The sequence below is a fragment of the Chiloscyllium plagiosum genome, unplaced genomic scaffold (assembly GCF_037043375.1).
Source record: "Chiloscyllium plagiosum isolate Xiang-an unplaced genomic scaffold, Cpla_swu_hap1 HiC_scaffold_36, whole genome shotgun sequence".
In the NCBI taxonomy this organism is placed as follows: Eukaryota; Metazoa; Chordata; class Chondrichthyes; order Orectolobiformes; family Hemiscylliidae; genus Chiloscyllium; species Chiloscyllium plagiosum.
The window spans coordinates 39,579,507-39,602,948 of record NW_028270174.1 but is presented as its reverse complement, the minus strand read 5'-3'; the positions used below and the strand labels follow the sequence as shown (position 1 = coordinate 39,602,948).

The window sequence follows — 23,442 nt, the reverse complement described above, 5'->3', positions numbered from 1 at the left end:
TACTGGCACTATTCCTGTAGACAACGAGGACATAAAAAATCAAGGCCAATGGCTCTGCAATCTCCTCTCTTGCTTCCCAGAGAATCCTAGGATAAATGCCATCAGGCCCAGGAGACTTATCTATTTTCACCCTTTCCAGAATTTCCAACACCTCTTCCCTACATAACCTCAAAGCCGTCCATTCTAATTAATTGTGACTCAATATTCACACCGGCAACAATGTCCTGTTCCTGAGTGAATACTGACGAAAAGTATTCATTCAGTGTCTCCCCAATCTCTTCAGCCTCCACACGCAACTTCCCACTACTATCCTTGACTGGACCTATTCCTACGCTCGTCATTCTTTTATTCCTGACATACCTATAGAAAGCCTTAAGGTTTTCCCTAATCCTACCAACTAAGGACTTTTTATGTCCCCTCCTTGCTGCTCTTAGCTCTCTCTTCAGATCCTTCCTGGCTACCTTATAACTCTCAATCGCCCCAATTGAACCTTCACGCCTCATCTTTACATAGGCCGCCCCTCTTCCATTTAACAAGGGATTCCAATTCCTTATTAAACCACGGCTCACACGACCCTTTCCTCCCTGCCTGACAGGTACATACTTAACAAGGACACTCAATAGTTGCTCCTTGGACAAGCTCCACATACCAATTGTGCCCATGCCTTGAAGCCTACTTTTCCAAGCAAACTGATCTCTGTGGAGAGATTAGTTTGACTTGGCCTGTATTCACAAGATTTACATTGATGAGGGAGATGAATGAAATATGTAAAATTCTAACAGGACTGGACTGATTAGAGGCAGCCTGTTTTCCCTGTTTGGGGAGTCTCGAACCAGAGAGACATAAGATCGTTGCTACTGGGTAGACCAATTAGAACTGAGATGAGGAAACGTTTCTTTACTCAAAGAGTGGTGAACTGGTGGAATTCCCCACCTCAAAAGGTTGTGGAGACCACGTCATTGAATATATTCAAGAAAGAGATAAATGTTTAGATTTTAAAATCATCAACAGGTAAGAGGAGAAAGCAGGAATATGGCATTGAGATAGAGGATCAGCTATGATCATATTGAATGCTTGGCGGAGACTCTAATGGCCAAATTGCCTCCTCCTGCTCCTAGTTTCTAAGTTTCATTTCCACTCAGTATTTTAAAACAACAGATTATCTGGCCATTGTGGAAGTTTGCTGTGCACAAATTGACACTGACTACATTGCAAATATAGCTTATTGGTTGTAAGGTGCTATGAGACATCAGTGGTCATGCAAAGTACATTTCTATGCATACAATTGAGCACTGCTAAATTAGAGTTTGAGGTCAAGGCAATTGTCAGCATGGATTTCATGTAAGAACAAGATGGAAGCAAGGCCTGATCATTGAGACATTGGAAACATGTTTAGGGAGGATAGGAGGTGGGGTAAACAGGGTGTGGAAAGGCAATAGCTATGACCTTTCAATTTTTAAGGGATTCAACTACTTCAGACCTGTAAATAGTCATGTCTTTCATCTGATAAAACTTTGTTTGTGCCATGACAAATATGTGCCTGTAAAACCTTAGGGGATACTGCTGCAACTTCTGAATTGCCTCTGAGCCTGGCAGCCTTCCCCCTTGCTTTCCCTTTTCCTTCCTTCCTTAATGCTTCACTAATAGCTCCCTTGTTCCTGAAGAACAAAACTAGCAGTTAGTAGTCATTGAAGGAGAATCATTAAAAACAGGAATTGAGTAATTGTAAACAGGCTGCCCATGCTCTGTAGCCCAAGGCACAGCAATCCTGTGTTCTCTGACAGACAGTAACAGAAAAAAGCAGGGCTTTGTAGACTTGAGATGAAGTTATAGAATTCTGGGGGCCAGTGTCCCAAGCTCAGAGCTTGATTGTTTGTGAGACTTCACGAGCAGTCTGTCATGAATGCAGAAAGGAAGATTAGAACAGAAAAATTGTATCAATTGAAGTTGACGAGTGTTTCCCATATGCCCTACTGGCCAACTAAATTAAATATATTCTCATCATGAAGTGGTTACAGTCATGTTCATTTCCTGCTGTTTTTTTCACAATGTTTTTCTTCCACTTGAAGCTCCTGATATTGACTGTTACAAAATACCTTGCACCACAATAATGTAGTTTAAAATTCCTGCTTTTTATTTAAAGGAGAGATTTTTCTTTTTGAAATAAGTTTTATTTATATCAGGATATCCTGTGTTTTCTCATTTTGGAAATACGACAAATTTGTATCCTGTTTTCTCTCTGCCATTAATTTTCTTTATACATGTTAGCCTCATTAATTTCTCGTGCACTCTTGTTTAACTTCCATTTAAATGCATTTATCCGCCCATTATTATTTAATGCCTTAGTGGTAGGTTCCATTGGTAATGTTGCAGGGCAAATTGCATTGGTGTCACCCCAGCTTACCTCTGCAGCAACACATGCAAAATGCAGTGTGTCGAGGGATATGCTCCAAATGCTGGCAAATGGGACTAGATCAGTTGAGGATATCTGGTCGGCATGGTTGAGGTGGACCGAATGGTCTGTTTCCATGCTCTGTCACTTCATGCGACCAGTGCAGCCTTTTATACTCAAAGCTACTCCTGAATGTCTGCTCATATTTAATTATTAAGACAGGCGGGTTTCGAGACATTGGTTCTTGAAGACTAGTTAAGTGGACTCATTCCACTTTGCTTCCTTCATCCACAGGATCCTAAAACCCCCTCATGTAACCCCCAATGTGCTTTCCGCAACAAAACAAATAACACCTTGGTGCCTTTGGGAGCCCCTTACTCCCTTGTTTCTGCTCCTTATTTACTCTGCCATTTGTCTACAAACAAACCAAAAATCTAATTAGTACCACTCCCCTGCTTTTTCCACAGATGATCTGCCTTTTCTTTTTGGTCTTTTCGAAGTGCGTATGTATATAGAAATATATACAGCTGCCAGAGGAAGTGGTGGAGGCTGGTACAATTGCAATATTTAAGAGGCATTTGGATGGGTATATGAATAGGAAGGGTTTGGAAGAATATGCGCCGGGTGCTGGTAGGTGGGACTAGATTGGGTTGGGATATCTGGTCGGCATGGACGGGTTGGACCGAAGGGTCTGTTTCCATGCTGTACATCTCTATGACTCTCTGTTAACCAATGGAGAGTTGTAACTTATTCTTTTAAGATTTGTAGAAAGATCGAAAAGCAGGCTTAACTGCTAAAACAAGGATGCAAATTTTCTATTTGTTTCATATTGTTAACATAGAAAAATTCTCAGTACAACATAGCATAGAAAAGGCATTCAAAATTTGCCAAACCACCAAATTATTTGGTTTAAAGAATAGTTTTTTTGCATATCTATATGTATATTCTTTTATATATAATCTATCTAATGTACACTCATTCAATCCCTGAAAACAATTGTACTGTGAAATCAGACATAATTTTTGCCTGCAATTGAGATGGGCATTTGCTTAATTTTGAGTGGCTGGCCAATATACTAGTTTTCCAGCACCATCTCACACCATGTCATTTTTCCAGAAATGAGATGAGGGTGGAATTTTCCACTTAGCCTGCTGTCTACTTGCATGAAGGTGACCTACTAATAGCACATTGGGATGCAAGCACTCCTGCAAGCATTTAGGCAATTACTGCTCACCTAGACATAGCTACAGTTCCCCTTCCATGATAGTGACCCAGCAACTGTGGTCATTTGTTTAAAAATACTTAAAGGATGTTTAGAGGGTTCCTCAGGATCGAAGTGCCCATTCTCTCCTTTACTCACAATGGCAGATTACAATTCATTCTGTTATGGAGTCCACTTGCTGTACTGAATTGGATGCCAGGCTTATACATTGACTGCTGTTTGGCTAATTCTGGGAAAGTCATTTCAAATTGCCTGTTTCTGGCACAGCTTGGGTCAGAACCCCAAGAAATGTGACATTCAACACGAGCGCAAACACAACTAATGATATTAAGAAGCAGAGCGTTTCTGGTACAGACAGGGAGAAGAAAAGTGACTGGAATTAAAAGTGCTGGAAAGCACAGTGGGTCAGGCAGCATAGATGGAGGGAGCAAGCTAACATTTCGAGTCCAGAAGATTTTTTGTCAGAGCAGAGGAAAATTGATGTTTTAAACAGCCCTTGAAGTTCTTGCATTGTTAAATTTTGAGAGCATGATTGTTTAATAATTAGCTTGTTTTCTTAGCAGAAGTGGAACCCATAGATACTTTTATGCTGTCAGTGAATGGTTTTCCCAATTTACTTTTTATGATGTACTGGATTCCAAGAGAATGAGAGAAACAGGCAAGAGTAAGTGGTGGGCAAGTTGTTGGAGGGAATCCTGAGGGACAGGATTTACGTGCATTTGGAAAGTCAAGGACTCATTAGGGATAGTCAACATGGCTTTGTGCGTAGGAAATCATGTCTTACAACTTGATTGAACTCTTTTGAAGAAATAATGAAGAGGATTGATGAGGGCAGAGGTGTGGACGTGATCTATATGGACTTCAGTAAAGCATTCAACAAGGTTCCCCATGGGAGACTGGTTAGCAAGGTTAGATCACAGGGAATACAGGGAGAATAGCCATTTGCATACAGAATTGGCTTGAAGATAGAAGACAGAGGGTGACGGTGGAGGGTTGCTTTTCAGACTGAGGCCTGTGACCAGTGGTATGTCACAAGGATTGGAGCTGGATCCATTGCTTTTCATCATTTATATAACTGATTTGGATGTGAATGAAGGAGGTATAGTTTATAGGTTTGCAGATGGCACCAAAATTGGAGGTATAGTGACAGCAAAGAAGGTTACCTCAGAGTACAATAGGATATTGATCAGATGGGCCATTGGGCTCAGGAGTAGCAGGATGAGTTTAATTTAGGTAAATGTGAGGTGCTGCAGTTTGGGAAGGCAAATCAGAGCAGGACTTATACACTTAATGGTAAGGTCCTGGGGAGTGTTGCTGAACAAAGTGGAGTGCAGTTCACACTTCCTTGGAAGTGGAGTCGCAGGTAGATAGGATAGTGAAGATGATGTTTGGTATGCTTTCCTTTATTGGTCAGTGTATTGAGTACAGGAGTTGGGAGATCATGTTGCGGCTGTACAGGACATTGGTTAGGCCACGTTTGGAATATTACGTGCAGTTCTGGTCTCCTTCCTATTGGAAAGATGTTGTGAAACTTGAAAGGGTTCAGAAAAGATTTACAAGGATGTTGCTAGGGTTGGAAGATTTGAGCTACAGGGAGAGGCTGAATAGGCTGGGGCTGTTTTCCCTGGAGTTTCAGAGGTTGAGGGGTGACCTTATAGAGGTTTGTAAAATCATGAAGGGCATGGATAGGGTAAATAGACAAAGTCTTTTCCCTGGGTTGGGGAAGTCCAGAACTGGAGCGTGTAGATTTAGGGTGAGAATGGAAAAATTTAAAAGGGATCTAAGGGGCAACTTTTTCACACAGAAGGTAGTGCATGTATGGAATGAGCTGCCAGAGGAAATGGTGGAAGTTTGTACAGTGACAACATTTAAAAGGCATTTGGATGTGTATATCAATAGGAAGGGTTTGGAGGGATATGGGCCAAGTGCTGGCAGGCGGGACTAAATTAAGTTAGGATGTCTGGTAGGCATAGATGAGTTGGACAGAAGGGTCTGTTTCCGTGCTGTACATCTCTAAGACTCTATAACTTAGAAAGTTCTAGGTTTTCTCATTGCAAATACATTTTACTTCTTTCTCAGCTGCTCAAAAGCTGTTGAAATGTGGTTCACTGCATATTCTGCATTCTAGCCCCATTGTCCTGGCTAACTGGCCTTCAAGCCTTTCATGTCCCCATACTTGAAATTATCATACATGTGAGCTAACCAAGAAATGTGAATTGCTTTGCAAAGACTCATTTGCCTGATTTTTATCTCTTCAGATAAAAATGGTGATTTCAGTGCAGATGACTTTGTTTATTCTGCATGAATCTCCCAAGTGTAGCCTCCATCTGTGGTTTAGATGAACACCACAGCCATTCTAGGTCCATGTTTCACCTTTTTTAAGAAAATATTTTAGTCTATGAAAGGTCTGAGTATAGCAAATAGATGATGGAAATTAGAACTTTATTGTTCATACTTTACTGCTGTTGTAATGGTATTTGTTATTGTTATATGTATTAAACAGCAAGAGAATTAGAAATTCAAGACTATATCATCTTTTTAACATGTTAGCATTGTAATGGACTCATTAAGGAGGCACTTTCACTTATCCCCTGTTATTTCTTAACCCACTGGTGATAAAGAAGCTGAATTATACTCCAGGGAGATCACTCAGAACAGACTAAAATGAAGATTTTGTTGGGCATGTACTCTGCTAGTTTTACCAAATGAAATGTCTCCAATCTTGTTTGTCTCAACATCTGAAATGGTCACATTTCGTAGTTTGAGGTTAGAGTCTTTTTGAAACAATGGCACTTAACTCCTTTTATAGCAAATATAATCAAACATCTTTCCCCATATCAGCTGCAATTAACTTAAATATACCTTCTTGGTGATAGGAAATATCACTTCCTCCTACATTTTTGTGGGCAAAAATGATATGTTCGCTCCACTGCAATGCTAACCACTGTTATCCACTGTTATTCATGACTGTCAAGTAACTGCTGCACTCTTGACATATGATAGTTTTATCAATTTGTTTCTATCTTCTCAAATCATAGCTTGATTATCACATGGTAGTGTCCCATTTGCCCTATTATATCTTTGCCACTATTTTAATAGAACTATACAATTAGTTCTCCTCCTCTGCCCTTTCCCTATAGCCCTGCAAATTTTCCCTTCAAGTTATTCATCCAGTCATCTTTTGAAGATGTTGTTGCATCTGCTTCCACATGCTTCCCAGCAATATATAGATTATAAAATTTTGCTGCATTAATGGTGATTTTCTTGTTGCCTCTGGCCCCTCTGTTTCTTTTTAAAATCTGTCTTCTTTGAATGTTGACCCTCGTGTCACTGAAAACATCTCTATAATGTCTCCCCTCGCACCTTTCTGCTTTAAATCGGGCAATCCTGACATCATGCCTGAAGTCCCATATCCCTGTTGATATTTTTTGCTGCTCCCCAAAGCTTTAACATTTTTCCTCAACTCTGCTGCCCAGAATTAGCCACTGTATTCTAACCAGATCGTAACTGGTGATTTATGAAGGTTTATCATAGCTTCCTTGCTTTTGTACTCTGTAGCAAGAGCCTATCTTTATTTTTATCCTATTGAATTTCTCCTCTTCCTCTTCTTTTACATTAATATTAGGTTTATCTTATTCTTTAGCAGAGACTTTTTGAAAATACTTATTTCGTACTTAGTCACACTCACTGGGTCCACAAGATCTTCATTTGTACCTAATTAGCTCCATTCTTTCCTTTACTACTTTTACTGTCATGAAATACATTTATAAAAGCTTCTTACGATGCCTACTAATCTATCATCATAAATTTCTATGTTCCTCTTATTTCTTGTTTCACTCCTCTGTACTGTTTGTATTCAGATTGGTTTCTACTGTCTCATTTATCCTAAGCTTCCTTCTTTTGTTCCATTTCAATCCAGAAATAAGCTTTGGGTTCTTTTCCTTTTTGTGGGAATATATCTAGTCAATGCACAATTATGCATTTGGAGGTCTCCCATCTTTTAAATTTGCAGTTTTACCTGGCAATCTTTTTGCCTGATCCACGTGGATAATATCGTCTTTCCAACTCAACCCTCTTTGCTTTTTCTGTCCTTTTTAATGATCATTCTAAACTGAATGATGATATGATCACTGTTATGCAAATGCCCAGATTCAGTGCTGCTTCCAGTGTTGTTAGATTGGAAACATACCAATCAAAAAAAACCTAATGTACATACTTCAGGAATACTTCCTTGTCTTTGTCCAAGAGACTTTTAATTCCGAGTCCATGCTAAGCCAATGAAGATCTCCATTATCACTACACCGAATTTTTGCACCTTTTTTCACTTCTCATGTATAAATATATATTTGCATATTCAAAATAGAATAATTTTAATTTTCATTTATCTCTGCTAGTTCATAGTTTCAGATTTTCCAAGTTTTGCATGGTAATTTGGTTCTCACAGTGATGGTAATACAGTGTATCTCTTATTTTCCATTTATATATTGAAATCTTTGAAATGTGTTCTTTCTATATCTGTCAGCACTGTCATTGCAGTTTTTATGTGGATTAGTCATTTTCTTCAAAGAAGTTGAACTATGCTTTAAAAAATATTTATAATAGTATTTTCTGGCAAAATGGGTGTATTCATTTTGCTCTATATTGTTGTCTTGAACAATATTGTGTTTCTTATGAAGATTTGTCACTTAAGTAATAAATGTTAACTGCATATCATTTTTTTCCCTGTTGAGACATTTTCCAGATATTCTTTTAATTCAGAGTATACCAATGAGAATACTGTCATGTAGCTGCCCAACATATCCTACTTAGTCATGCTTGTTAATGATGTCAGTGCTCTACACCTGTTGTCTATACTCTAGGAAGTTCTATGGGAATTTGCAATTCCTGGCATTACTTATTTTTGTCCAGGGAGTAGGATTTACTGCACATTTACTATGATTATATAGTTGTGCTATGCTGAAAAGAATCAAAGTGAATGCTACATTGAAGGTACGTCATAAATTAAGTTCTACCTTTAATAAGGCTGTTAATAAATTTGGTTTTAAATACCTCATAGAATCCTAGAATTCCTACAGTGCGGAAGCAGGCCATTCGGCCCATCGTGTCCATACCGTCCCTCCAAAGAGCATCCCACCCAGACCCATCCCATACCTGTAACTCTATATTTCCTATGGCTAATCCACCTAATCTGTGAATTCTGGATACTATGGGCAATTAAACATGGCCAATTCACCTGACCTGCACATCGTTAGACTGTGGGAGGAAACCAAAGTGCCCAGAGGAAATGCATGCAGACACGGGAACAATGTGCAAACTCCATGTAGGCAGTCACCTGAGGATGGAATTGAACCCAAATCCCTGGCGCTGTGAGGCAGCAGTGCTAACGACTAAGCCAGCATGCCACCCTTCAGTGAATATATAGTATTGAAGAGAGAAAATTATAGGATGTTTAAAATTATGAAAGGAGAGTAGAAAGTGGTTTGAACTTCTCAGTTGAATTTTAAAATAATATCATCTCATCTGCTATTGAAACCTTCATTCCTGCCTTTGTTACCTCTAGGTTCAATTACTCCCACACACCTCCAGCTAGTCCCTCACATTTTACCCATTGTAAACTTGAGTTATAGGTTTCAGTTAGCTGAGTGGACTGGACCACTTGAGTCTGGTGCAGAATGACACCAATAGTGTAGGTTCAATTACTGTGCAGGCTGTGCTAATTCATGAACATAAGAACAAAGAAACACCCAAATTCCTCTGTGCTGCACTTTTTTTGAAGTCTGTCCATTCAAATAATAGTCTTCCTTTTGATTCTTTCTCCGAAAGTATGTGACTTTACACTTTCTGACATTAAACTACATCTGCCAAGTTTTTGTTCACTCACTCAGCCTATATATGTGTTCTTGCAGATACTGTATGACTTCTTCATGACATGCCCTCCCACTTATATTTTATAATGAGCAAATTTAGATATATTACACTCTGCCCCTTTCTTCATACAGCTGGTAAATAATTGATGCCTGATCCTTGTAGTTGTCCATTGGTGATGCATTTCCAAACTGAACAGACCCATTAATCCAAATTTTCTGTCGTTATTGTGTTTACCAGTTCTCAATTCATGCTAATGCATTACCCCAATGTCGTGAGTTCCTATCTAGCGCAACAAACTTGTACGTGGAATCTTATCAATTAACTTCTTGAAATCCAAATACACTACATCTACTAAGGAACCCTCAAAGGGCCTCCAGCAAATTTGTCAAACATGATTTCTGAAGTCACAAAACCTTGTTGATTGTTTGATTGTGCTACGCTTTTCTAAATATCCTGCTGTTTCTTTTTTGAAAATAAACTTTAGTGTTTTCCCAATGACAGATGGCTGATGTCTTCCTGCTTTCTGACTCCCTTCATGAACAGAGGAGTCACATTAGCAGTTTTTCAATATGCTGGAACTCTCCCAGAATCCAGCATATTCTAGAACACTTTAACCAATGTCTCCACTAATTCTTGCTTCCATTGCTTCCTCGCCTTCCATCGTGCTTGATGTGGAGTACTGCCTTTCAAGAACATAAGTATTATGAGCAGGAGTTGGCAATTCAGCATTTTAAGCCTGCTCCATCATCTTGTACAATCATGGCTGATATCATCTCGATCTCAATTCCATTTTCCTGCCTGACCTCTGTAATCCATCAGCCTATTACTAATTTAAAGTCTGTCTTTCAATTTCTTAAATTTATTCAGTATCCCAGCATCTACCATGCTGGGGTAATGAGCCATTGATTCACCACCCTTTGAGAGAATTAATTTCTCCTCATCTCTGTTCTGAATCTGCTACCCCTTATCCTAAAATTATGACCTCTTGTTCAAGGCTGTTCCTCATGAGTAAACATCCTTTCCACGTCTACTTTGTCAATTTCCTTTAGCATCTTACATACCTCAATTTGAACTCGACTCGTTCTTCTAAATTCCATAGGCCTGAATTGCTTAATCTCTCTTCATAAGACAAACCCCTCTTCTCCGGAATCAATCTATTGAACTTCTTCAGAATTGCTTCCAATCCAAATATATCCCTGCTCAAGTAAGAAGACCAAAATTGTATGCAGTACTCCAGGTGCAGTCTCACTAGTGGAGAAAGTGAGGACTGCAGATGCTGGAGATCAGAGCTGAAAATGTGTTGCTGGAAAAGCGCAGCAGGTCAGGCAGCATCCAAGGAACAGGAGAGAGACCTGCTGCACTTTTCCAGCAACACATTTTCAACAGTCTCACTAGTGCCTAGTTCAGTTGCAGCAACACTTCCCTACTTTTATATGCTCTTCTTTAGCAATAAATCCCAAAATTTTATTAATCTTCCTTTTTAGCTGCTTTACCTGCATACTAGCATACAAACTGTATAACCACTTGTTTTTCTGTAACAGAGAGATATCAAAGGTCCCCTTTGAACTATGGCTAATTATGATCTAATGTTGAAGTCATCCAAAACCATGCTGCCGCATTTGAAAATTTGCTGGAGGCCCTTTGAGGGTTCCTTAGTAGATGTAGTGTATTTGGATTTCAAGAAGTTATTTGATAAGATTCCATGTACAAGTTTGTTGCGTAGGTAGGAACTCACGACATTGGGGTAATGCATTAGCATGAATTGAGAACTGGTAAACACAGTAAGTTCCACACCCCTTTCAGTCTTGAGTTCATTGACGATGTTTGCTCCTAGTGAAGTAATGTCTTGATTTTAGAATTTTCATCTTTGTTATCAATTCTGTCCAAAGCCTCGTCCTTTTGTATTGACGTAACCTCCTCCAACAGCATAGCCTTCCAAGCCAAATGCGCTCATAGAGTCATAGAGATGTACAGCATGGAAACAAACCCTTCGGTCCAACCCGTCCATGCCAACCAGATATCCCAACCCAATCTAGTCCCACCTGCCAGCACCTGGCCCATGTCCTTCCAAACCCTTCCTATTCATATACCCATCCAAATGCCTCTTAAATGTTGCAATTGTACCAGACTTCACCACGTCTTCATTCCATACATGTACCACCCTCTGCGTGAAAAAGTTGACCCTTAAGTCTCATTTATGTCTTTCCCCTCACACCCTAAACCTATGCCCTCTAGTTCTGGACTCCCCGACCCCACGGAAAAGACATTGTCTATTTATTCTATCCATGCCCCTCATAATTTTGTAAACCTCTATAAGGTCATCCCTCAGCCTCCGACGCTCCAGGGAAAACAGCCCCAGCCTGTTCAGCCTCTCCCTATAGCTCAAATCCTCCAACCTAGGCAACATCCTTGTAAATCTTTTTTGAACCCTTTCATGTTTCACGCATCTTTCCGATAGGAAGGAGACCAGAATTGCACGCAATATTCCAACAGTGGTCTAACCAATGTCCTGTACAGCCGCAACATGACCTCCCAACTCCTGTACTCAATATTCTGACCAATAAAGGAAAGCATACCAAACGCCTTCCTCACTATCCTATCTAGCTGTGACTCCACTTTCAAGGAGCTATGAACCTGCACTCCAAGGCCTCTTTGTTCAGCAACACTCCCTAGGACCTTACCATTAAGTGTATAAGTCCTGCTAAGATTTGCTTTCCCAAAATGCAGCACCACGCATTTATCTGAATTAAACTCCATCTGCCACTTCTCAGCCCATTGGCCCATCTGGTCCAGATCCTGTTGTAATCTGAGGTAACCCTCTTTGCTGTCCACTACACCTCCAATTTTAGTGTCATCTGCAAACTTACTAACTGTACCTCTTATGCTCGCATCCAAATTATTTATGTAAATGACAAAAAGTAGAGGATCCTTATACATTCCCAATTTTAATTAGTCAGTCATTGATGGTCATGCCTTCAATTGTTTTGAGCTCAAATTCTGGAATATCTTCTTTATAACTCTTCCTCCCTTTGCTCCTTTAAGACACACCTTACAACCCACATATTTAACTAAGATTTTGTTCATCCCCTTATATGGCTCAAAGTCATACTTGATTCTATAATGTTGCTATAAAGTGCCTTGGAATGTTTCTTTGCATTAAAGGTGCTATTTAAGAGTTGTCAGCTATATTGCTGTTCCAGTGTCACTCAGCACCATCTGGTTAGTGGTGAGGCAACATGAAGGATAATTTCAAATTACCATAGGGGTCCTGGCCTTAACAAAAACCTCAGTAAAGATTAAAGGATTTGCCAAAACATTTATGTGAACAAAATCAGAGAAAATGAACCTTTTTTTATTATTGGCTATCTTGTAGCCAATCACTACAATTCTAACTGAAATCTTGGATGAATGAGAAAGTGTTACCATATAGTTTTCCTCTTCCCTGTTTCTTCTTTTTTCCCCTGATTATCTTTTGTTTAAGATCTTTTGTTTAATTTGGCTTATGATTCTAGGATGGTGACTGCCATCTTGATTATCTCATGGTCATCACCATTCATCATTAAATCTAGACAATGTGTATTACCCAGAGATGTGAGCATTGCAACAATCAAAGTTGGGACTGTCAAAACAATCTCTATTTTCAGCTATTGTACATACAAATGTATCTTTCGCAGCTGGTGCTGAATAGAAATCAACACCATGAGGCCAAGCAGAGATTCTTTTTCTCTATCCCAATCCAGGAATAGCTTTAGATTGTGCAAATCTGCAGCTGAACTTAGTTAGCACAGCAGAGGTCAAGACAGCCAGATAACTTCTGATGAGTGTGTTTAGAGACACACCTATCCATCAACTTTGGGAAAGGAGCCATGAGAAAAACCCTTTTCCACCAGCCTGAAAGTACTATTTGTAGATTAAAATCAATTAACATGCTTTACCTAAGTGCAAGGTCTTCCTTTCTGAGCAGAAGGTAATGTAAATGTTACTACATGGCATTCAGAGAAACAGAAGAAAGGAGCAAGAGGAGGCTATTCAGCCTGCTCTACCATTCATCACGATCATGGTTGATCTCTCAACTCAATAGCCTAATCCTGCTTTATCCCATTTGCCCCAAGTGCTATATCTAGCCACCTCTTGAATACATTCAATGTTTTGGCAACAACTACTTCCTGTGGTAATGGATTCCACAGGCTCACCACTCTTTGGGTGAAGAAATGTCTCCTCATCTCTGTCTTAAATGGTCCTCCCCGAATCCTCAGACTGTGACCCCGGTTCTGGATACACCCACCATGGGAATATCCTCTGTGCGTCCACCTTGTCTAGTCCAGTTAGAATCAGCCTGGTAATTTGCTGCATTCCCTCGAGAGTAAGAGCATCCTTCCTCAGAAAAGGAGACCAAAACTGCACACAATATTCCAGGTGTGGCCTCACCAAGGCCCTCTATAACTGTAACATCTCTGTTCAAAACTACTCGCAGTGAAGGCCAATACACCATTTGCCTTCTTTACTGCCAGCTGCACCTGCATGCTTAGCTTCAGCGACTGGTGCACAAGGACACTCAGGTCCTGCTGCACTCTGCCCTCTCCCACGTTCCAGCCATTTAGGTAGTAATCTGTCTTCATGCTTTTGCTTCCAAAGTGACTAACCTCATATTTATCCAAATTATACTCCATCTGCCATTATCAAGAGTGTGGTGCTGGAAAAGCACAGTCGGTCAGGTTAGGAGAATCAATGTTTCGGGTATAAGCCCTTCATCAGGAATGCATCTGCCATTGATTTGCCCACCAACCTTCCACATATTAGCATAAAATAGTTAAATCTTTAAATTTAATAAAAAGAAAATATTAAACACTGAGAGGGAGATTTTTAAAATTAAACTGTGTTAAACTGATTTAAATCAAACTTACTCCAAGGACAGGATTTTCTCTATGGGTTTCAGGATCCCACTAACTGTCTTCAATAGGACTGAGAACCTTGCATGTTTGGAAAACAGTTATTCACTGATTTGCCACATATTGATCAGTTGATGGCTAGAGGGCAAGTTTGTCAGGTTCTGAGGCTGGATTGGCAAGAAAATGTCCTCCAAATTAGAACCAGCAGGTGCCAGGGCAGGTTAGTGAGGGACAGGCTACTCAAAGATAGAAGTACCTATACTCCAATGTTTTTAAATTGAAAATAAAAAATGAATGTTCCAGCTGGGTCACCAGTTCAGCCACAGAGAAGCTTGTGTAGATAGCTTATCTGCTCCTGCTACCTGTGGGAATGTAGGTGTCAACTGGAAAATCCTGCTTCATCTCTGACAATTGACCATAAGTGGCCATTACTGGCATCAGTTTGGCCACCACTATTGAGATCTAATAATGGAACCCTTCAATATTGTAAATAGGAAAGGAAAGAAGGCTTAGAGCCAGACACAGAGGTGAACAAGCTCAGCCTCAGTGTAGTGATGTCATGGTAATATGCCATCTGTTTGTCTACACTAGAGCTGATCTCCAGATTTGCTTTAGACTTGTTTTTGCATTCTAAGTACTGTACTAATAATAAATGGCATAGCAAGAGTGGCAAATGTAAGAGTGTCAGTTTTACACTCGAAAATGTCCACACAAGTTGAATCCAAGCCACATTCAGTTTGGGTTGAAACTTGTCATATGAGCAAAGCTCCAGACAGCAGGAAGTCAAGAGATTGATGTCTGAATCAGCAATGAATTACAGTGATACACAAGAGCAGTATTGTTCTTCACACAGTCTTCTCCAATTATCCCACACATGGTGCAGCAATGTAGAGAGTTGTGTGGCTGTTCCACTAACCTTGATGAACATGGTAAACTTATGTGATAATTTGTAATTAAATTTGTTGAATTTTTAATAACTTTTGAATTCACATTTAGTACTTTTACAATCCAGCATATGTTCCTAGATGTTAATGTTGCTAGTCTCTTCCTTGCAGCAAGGTTCTGAGCCAGAAGAGGGGAAGAAGCCATGCAGTGTAGAAACTTGCTATGCCTTGTCAGGTCTTTTATCGTCCAAAAGTTTGTTTATAGAGTATTTTGAATTTCTAATTTTGCTGCTTTGGAAGCAGCAATAACGCGAGTGTCACTGATCCTGGTACAGATGACGCATGAGACCTGATTCAGCTTTCCCCTTGGCTTTCCACAATGAGAACACAGGATTGTGTGTGTGCATGTGTATGTGTGAATATGCTGACAGCTGCCTTCTCTGAAGACAAGGATGTTTTGCATTAACAGAGGGATGGCATACAAAGAACAAACTTCCCTTTCCTCTGCATGTGAACTATTAATCTCTGTGATAGAGAGCCTTCTTTCCTTTAAATAAATTTTCCCACGATATTCAATAAAGCCCCATGACTCTCAAATAACTTGTTTAGAAAGATTTTGTTTGTGTATAAACAATATAATCAGTCTGGTTTGTCAAGAATCAGTTTCAAGCTCAGACTTCCAGTGGTAGAGCCCAACCCCTGAAAGTACTTCCCAGGACAGAGATAAGTAAAAGATGTGCAGCTTTATCAGAAAGCTGAGTAGTAGAGGTGAAGGATGAAAGGACTTTGAAATAAATTATTTGAACTTAATACCTGGAAACATATGCAGTAGTTTTCAATGAAGAGCTAAAAGTTTGCAATTAGCTGTTAAAATTAACCCTTCTGGCTGTGTATTTGCTTTACTGAAGACACAAATATATTTCCCAGCTCTGCATATTTTGTGACCTTCTTTATTGTTTCTAGATTTAAGAGCTGATTGGTTCCTACTCTGTTATCTCTTCCTGGTTTGCACCTTCTGTAAAATATACTTTTGTAAATCATCTGCAATCCTCTGCAACATAACTTTTGGAATTTAGTGATAGGTGTGTTACAGAAAAGACATGGTAGGCACTTAATAGGTAACAAAGGTGTATTTTGTGGGCAGGGTATAATTTAATTTAATCAGGCTGGAGGGTGGTAGATGAGTATCTCTAACATATTGTCTCCAACCCAGGTAAATTCAGGATGGGAAGACTTACTCAAGAGCCTCATTCTATCGCTGCTAATAGTCATCCAGCAGCATGAGAGAAATATGAAAAACAAACCCTGTTAAAATTGCTTGTGACATTCCAGTATTGAAGGAAGGGATCATTTGTTTGAAGGCGGGTGGGGTTCTCTGCTGAGAGCTACACCCCAGCCCTTATGGTCAACCCCTTCCCTGCAACCCTCCCTCCGACCATTACCCTCCTGTGGCCTGGCCCCTCGGCAATCTTGGGCCTCAGGTAAGTGGACTGCCAGCAGCATCTACCATCTTCCTGGTGGTACTGTTGAGCAAGACACAGCTGCTGACTTCTAATTCACTGTCAGTTCTTGATCTGTTGTGATTTCAGCCTTTGGGATCTTGATTCCAGGGAAGACCCAGTTGCTCAGTTCAGGATCTGATTGCAATTAATTTGGCAACGGTTCTCTAAGTAGGCAGCACAACCTCTTGCTGGTTCTCCAGCTAGTGAGTATGACTACTGAAGCCTAAGTGAAATTTTACCCTTGATGTGAACATTTTTGCTTTCATTTTGTGTCTTCATTGACAGTATGTGTAATATCAGAGTAAAGGATAAATAATATATATATTCTTTGTACAGTGTCAGTGAAGGAGCTCAAAATATCAGTCAGAAGCGATATTAAGGAACTACTTCACATTGAGGAATATTTCTTCTTTAAAACAAAATCATTTCCTTTCCTGTAGGTGCTGTCTCATGTTGAGATCCAACTCGATGTGCTGTGAAAGCACATTCAAATGGGTTTTCTTTCTATGTAAGAGATGATGCAATGACTTGTCAATAACCTATTAATTATGTACAGTTTTAAAGGTTCAAATGACCTTATCTTTATCAGATGTCTGCAAATGTAAATTTTCCATTAAGAGTTACGGGCAAGTGTGCCTAATTGGTAAGAGTGGGTGAATTTTATTTCCCCTCCCCAGTTGTCTCTTTCAAGGGCACTGAAGCCAATTGTAGTGCTTAAAAATAAGATGCATCGATGAAATTTGTTAGTTAACATGGTCTAGTCTGTAGGGTATATTAAAAAAAAATGTGTTGCAGCCATGGGGGAATTAAAAGTCTTATTAAAAGAATATCAGGTGTAGCAGAAGAGTGTTATTTTCTGATTGGGCAGTCAGGAGCATTTCACTATTTACAAATTGTTTTTTAAAAATGTATTGATACCTTACCTCTTCATTTACCAGTTTTTCCGGGCCTGCTATAACTTCTATTTTCAAACCCTGTCCACTCCTTGGTTTGGACACAATAAAAAACAGAAATGCTCTGTGAATTGCATAGTTTATATATATCCTTAATTGTTTACCTGATTACTCTGAACTTCTTTAAAACACTTCTCCCACAACTTCCTTTCCAACTTGACTGTTTTACCAAGCATAAACATACATTGAAGCCGAATCAGAATGGATACTGAAATGTAGAAAGTGAGGACTGCAGATGCTGGAGATCAGAGTCGAGAGTACGGTGGTGGAAAAGCACAGCAGGTCAGGCAGCATCCGAGGAGCAGGAGAATCGCCGTTTCAGGCATAAGCCCTTCATCAGATGACAGAGCAGAAGCCTGGGTGTGAAGCAGGGTTGTGTGTGTTTCTTGTTTGCAATCAAATATTGTCTCTGAAATGCAATGGCATCAGTTCAGGTACCACTCCAGAGGCTGTAGCAGTTAATGCAGGTTGACATTTCACTACAAATATTAAGGGAGTGTTGCTTTGTTAATGATGCTGCTTTTGAGTGATATGTTAAATTGAACTTTTTTGCGACAATTTAAAAGGCAGTAGAATGCTTTGGCCAGTGATTCTCCATTGACTAACATCACTGAAACAAATTATCTGATTATTTATCTCACTTACTTATGGCAAATTGACTGGTGTATTTAGAGTCATAGAGATGTACAGCACAGAAACAGACCCTTCAGTCCAACTTGTCCATTCCGACCAGATATCCCAACCCAATCTAGTTCCACCTGCCAGCATTCACCCCATATCCCTCCAAACCCTTCCTATTCATATACCCGTCCAGATGCCTTTTAAGTGTTGCAATTGTACTAGCCTCCACCACTTCCTCTGGCAGCTCATTCCATACAGTCTGCGTGAAAAAGTTGCCCCTTTATCTTTCTCCTCTCACCCTAAACCTATGCCCTCTAGTTCTGAACTCCCCCACCCCAAGGAAAAGACTTGGTCCATTTACCCTAGCCATGCTCTTCATGATTTTATAAACCTCTATAAGGGCACCCCTCAGCCTCCAACTCTCCAGGGAAAACAGCTCTAGCCTATTCAACCTCTCCCTATAGCTTAAATCCTCCAACCTCGGCAACATCCTTGTAAATCTTTCCTGAACCCTTTCAAGTTTCACAACATCTTTCCGATAGGAAGGAGACCAGAATTGCATGCAGTATTCCAACAGTGGCCTAACCAATGACCTGTATAGCCGCAACATGACCTCCCAACCCCTGTACTCAGTACTCTGACCAGTAAAGGAAAGCATACCAAACGCCTTCTTTACTATCCTGTCTACCTGCAACTCCACTTTCGAGGAGCTATGAACCTGCACTCCAAGGTCTTTTTGTTCTGCAATGCTCTCCAGGACCTTACCATTTAGTGTATATGTTGTGCTAAGATTTGCTTTCCCAAAATGGAACACCTCGCATTTATCTAAATTAAACTCCATCTACCACTTCTCAACCCATTGGCCCATCTGATCAAGATCCCGTTGTAATCTAAGATAACCTTCTTCGCTGTCCACTACACCTCCAATTTTGGTGTCATCTGCAAACTTAGTAATAACTCCACTTATGCTCACATCCAAATAATTTATATAAATGATGAAAAGTGGTGGACCCAGCACTGATCCTTGTGTCACTCCTCTGGTCACAGGGCTCCAGTCTGAAAAACAACCCTCCACCACCACTACCTTTGTGCCAGTTCTGTATCCAAATGACTAGTTCTTCCTGTATTCCATGTGATCTAACCTTGCTAATCAGTCTCTCCTGGGGAACCTTGTTGAATGCCTTACTAAAGTCCATATAGATCACATCCACCGCTCTGCCCTCATCAATACTCTTTGTTACTACTTCAAAAAACTCAATCAAACAGTGAGACATGATTTCCCACACACAAAGCCATGTTGACTATCCCTAATCAGTCCTTGCCTTTCCAAATACATGGTGTTTGCATTAAAATAGTAACTGCACTTCAAAAGCACCTCCTACTTGTAAAGTTTTTTCGGATATCCTGGAAAATAGTATGAATACAAATTATTTTCTTGTTTGAACTTCGCTGAATTACAGATAGGGTATCCTAACACTAACTGCATACATACAGATGGTTAGAATATATGTTGTACTGATTGTTCTGGGCTTATCGTAATAATGATTTGTGATTAAAAATCACTTCAAAGCGATGTAGCTCCTCCTCCATCAATCTTTATATTCTTTTTTCATGTCAAAGCTCATTGTAAATAGAATAATAAAACTATTATGCACTAAAGAATTGTCATACTGCGTGCTGAGTCAAATTTTCTTAATAATTAAATGTACCTTTCCCTTAGTTTCTTGAAATTAAGCGGTCAGTGCTTGTTTAAAATCTGAAAACTCCTAAATTGTACACAAGCTTATATATTCATTAACGTGAAGTTCACTATTGTTAATAGAAAAAAAGTGCTCAGTTTAACTGAAAACTCCATCTTCAGTTTGTCAGAAAGCTTTAATGGAATATATTGACTGTAAACATTCTGTGTCTTGGATGGCAAAACAAGAATGCTGATTAGGCAGAGAGACCAGATTTAGGCGCATTAGCCACCTGAACTCTGATATTGACATACCTTGCTTTGTTCAGATTAAAGATCCGAGGCTAGGATCTTCCAATTTTTAGGTGAGCTTCCAGGAGAGAAATCCACCACCTATAAAAATAAGAACCCCACTGGCACTTCCAACAATCAGGCAGATGATTGATTACTTATGGGTTTTCCAGTGGAATCTGGACATCGGACTAGGAATTTGACCCTTAAAGAGACACTAATTGACTGCTTAAAAGCTTCAAATGGCTGTAGGGATCAATAGAGTTTCGAAGGATGAGAAAGAATCTGGTTGAAACTTACAGAATACTGAGAGACCTGAATCAAATGGACCTGGATAATATGTTTCTCCTAGTCAAAGAGACTTGGATCCAAGAGCACAGCTTCAGAATGAAGCGATAACCCTTTAGAACTGAGATGAGGAGGAACTTCTTCAACCAGAAAGTGATGAATTATGGAAATCATTGTCACAGAGGACTAAGTTCTTTCTGTGTTTTAAGGAAATTAAAGTTTATGGAAAGAGGGCAGGAGAATGGAGTTAAGAAGTATGATCAGCTATGATCGAATTGTGGACAGAGTCAGTGGGCTGAATGGCTTAATTCTGCCTGTATATCTTATGATCTATCTTCTCATTTCCAGACCTGCTATCTCGGCTTGAAAGACTGAAACCCTAATTTAAGATTGAATTAACTCATTTTCAAACTCAGTGTAACACTCTGCCATGTTACGGTCATTCCTAATTAGGGGCCTCATTTCTACAAGATTATCAATTAACTTTTTCTCATTGCATATTGCTAGATCCACCTTGTTCTCCAGGTGGTTCCTAGGTGCACTGATCTAGAAAGCCATCTTGTAAACATTCTATGAACTTATCCTTCAAATTTGTAACTGGAAATTTAGTTTGCTCAGTAGACATCAAGATTAAACTCCCTAATGATTACAGTATAATTTTTGTGACATGAGCATCTAATTTCTGATTTATGCTCTGATATATACTGGTAGGGGGCCTATAAACAACTGCACTTAATGTTTTCTTACCCTTCATGTTTCTTGGCCTGATCTAAGCTGATTTTGTCTTTATTTTTCTGGGTTAAGATATTTTCTTTCTATTGACTTTATCCCATACCTTGAATACTGTGTACAGGTAGTTCTCCTATAATGTGATAATTATGTTCCCGTGCGACACCGTGTTATAGAACATCGCACAACATAAAGAATGGGGCCTATAGGAAAAACAGAGTTGGGGCAAATCACCAAAAATATCAATAAAAATTGATACAAAAATAGTACAAGGTTAAAAATCACACAACACCAGGTTATGGTCCAACGGGTTTAATTGGAAGCACGCTAGCTTTCAGAGCGACGTTTGAAGGGGCGTCGCTCCGAAAGCTAGTGTGCTTCCAATTAAACCTGTTGGACTATAACCTGGTGTTGTGTGATTTTTAACTTTGTACACCCCAGTCCAACACCGGCATCTCCAAATCATGACAAAAATAGTAGTTATTCTAACACAAACAGTAGCACAATCTAAGTAAATCTTTAAATTATATATTTTAAAGAAATAATACAGTAAATTTAACACTTTAAATCACTGACTACAGCACCATACCTTTCATGAAGCTCTTCACCAGAAAGCACGTGAGCTGACTGACTACATAATGCCGATGCGGAAATTCAGTCCTCCTCAAGATTCTCTCCCCAATTTGAAATAACGTTCCTTCTAAAAGTAGACTACAATTCCCCGTTTCAAGCTAAGTTTCAAGGCCGGCAGAGCTGATTGCATTCCTGTTTTAGCTGAACACCCTGAATTTGTGTTTTGCACACAGAGGACCCTGAGACGCTGGGTTTTGCTGTTCAGCTCGTGCCTGGGATGGAATCGCAGAACAGCGAACAGGAGTTATATTTATTTTAGAAAGCCCACAATTCACAAATTGCGTTACGACCAAATCACGTTTAACAAGCATGCATTATAGGAGAACTATAGACAAGTTATTCCATTTCTTCATGAACAATAAATCTAAAATTATTAAAAGCTAAATCTTTGAGTGTTGAATAAAATGTCCTGAGCATTGACTGAAGGTATATGAATATGAGAGGCTGTCATGTCAACAATGGGTTGGGAATAATATAATAAACAGGGTGGTGACAGCAATATCAGAGTTTAGCTGTCAATTCAAAATACACTTGTCTCTTATTTTTATAAGCAAAAAAGCTTGCTGTCTGTGGAACAAGAATACAATTTCAAGACTTACCTGGGTGGGTGGAAAGACTGTCCTTCCTGCACTTCTGATTGTCATAGTTTACCTGATTGCGTGAGTAAGTACTTCTAACAAAGGTACTGGTGAGTGTTGGGCAGTTACACATATAAGTGAGTTTACAGAAACTGAATAAACCCAGTAGTATGATAATATTACTTTTTGGGAGTTCACATTTTTTCCAGAAAGCATGAAGGCCAAAAAGAAGTTAATACAACTATTGCAAGATAGCAACTGTAGCAGCAGGAGTGGAGAGCACTGTGGTTTCAGCATTTGTGGATTTGGAAAAGTATATTTACTTAACATGCCTGAACAAAAAAAATTCAAAAATATGGTTTGGCAGTCAGCTAGTGCCCTAGAAATGAGCCAATTTTCAGAGCAATTAAAATTTATATAATAAATTGGTTATAATATACCTACCAAGGACATTATATTCACTAAGTATTTATGAACAGTTTTTGTTTATGCATATGATGTGTTGAAGTGGGCGAGTTAAAACATACCACTGTTCACTTGATCATATAAAGATGACTAGATGTCTCTTCTAGCTTTTCTCCCCCTCAAAATCAAAAAGTCACCAAACCTCAATTCTGGAGGGAATTATAACTTTAAAAATCAAAGCAGAAATGTTTGCTTCAAAACTACTGTTCTAAAGATGATATCTTTGTTCTCATGTTCTCTAAGAATTATGTATTCTGATCTTGTACGTTTAGGCATTTGACTGTCAGGGTGAGGCCTCAGTGGGGTGCACTCTGCTACTATCTATCTGTCTCTCGCCATTTTGTTGTATTTCCGTTTTCTCTTTTCTTTCCTTCTTCCACTGTACACCACTATCTGTACTCTCCTTACACCTTGTACATACTTTTGTCTCTTCTCATGTAGCTGTTTCT

At 39.5% G+C, this 23,442-nt stretch overlaps 1 protein-coding gene across 6 annotated transcripts in view; it reads left to right on the top strand.

Moving 5' to 3' along the window:
- afg2a (AAA ATPase AFG2A) overlaps nt 1–23,442 on the top strand; it is a 578,508-nt gene that overhangs the window by 216,639 nt on the left and 338,427 nt on the right. The window contains exon 15 of one of the 6 annotated variants that reach the window (XM_087980099.1): nt 17,884–19,981. The exons of the other annotated variants lie outside the window; for them this stretch is intronic. Within the exon in view, the coding sequence (XP_087836225.1) occupies nt 17,884–17,922 (39 nt within the window). The 3' untranslated portion in view covers nt 17,923–19,981. Of the gene's footprint in view, nt 1–17,883; nt 19,982–23,442 lie in introns of those variants that run through there. 6 annotated transcript variants of the gene reach the window in all.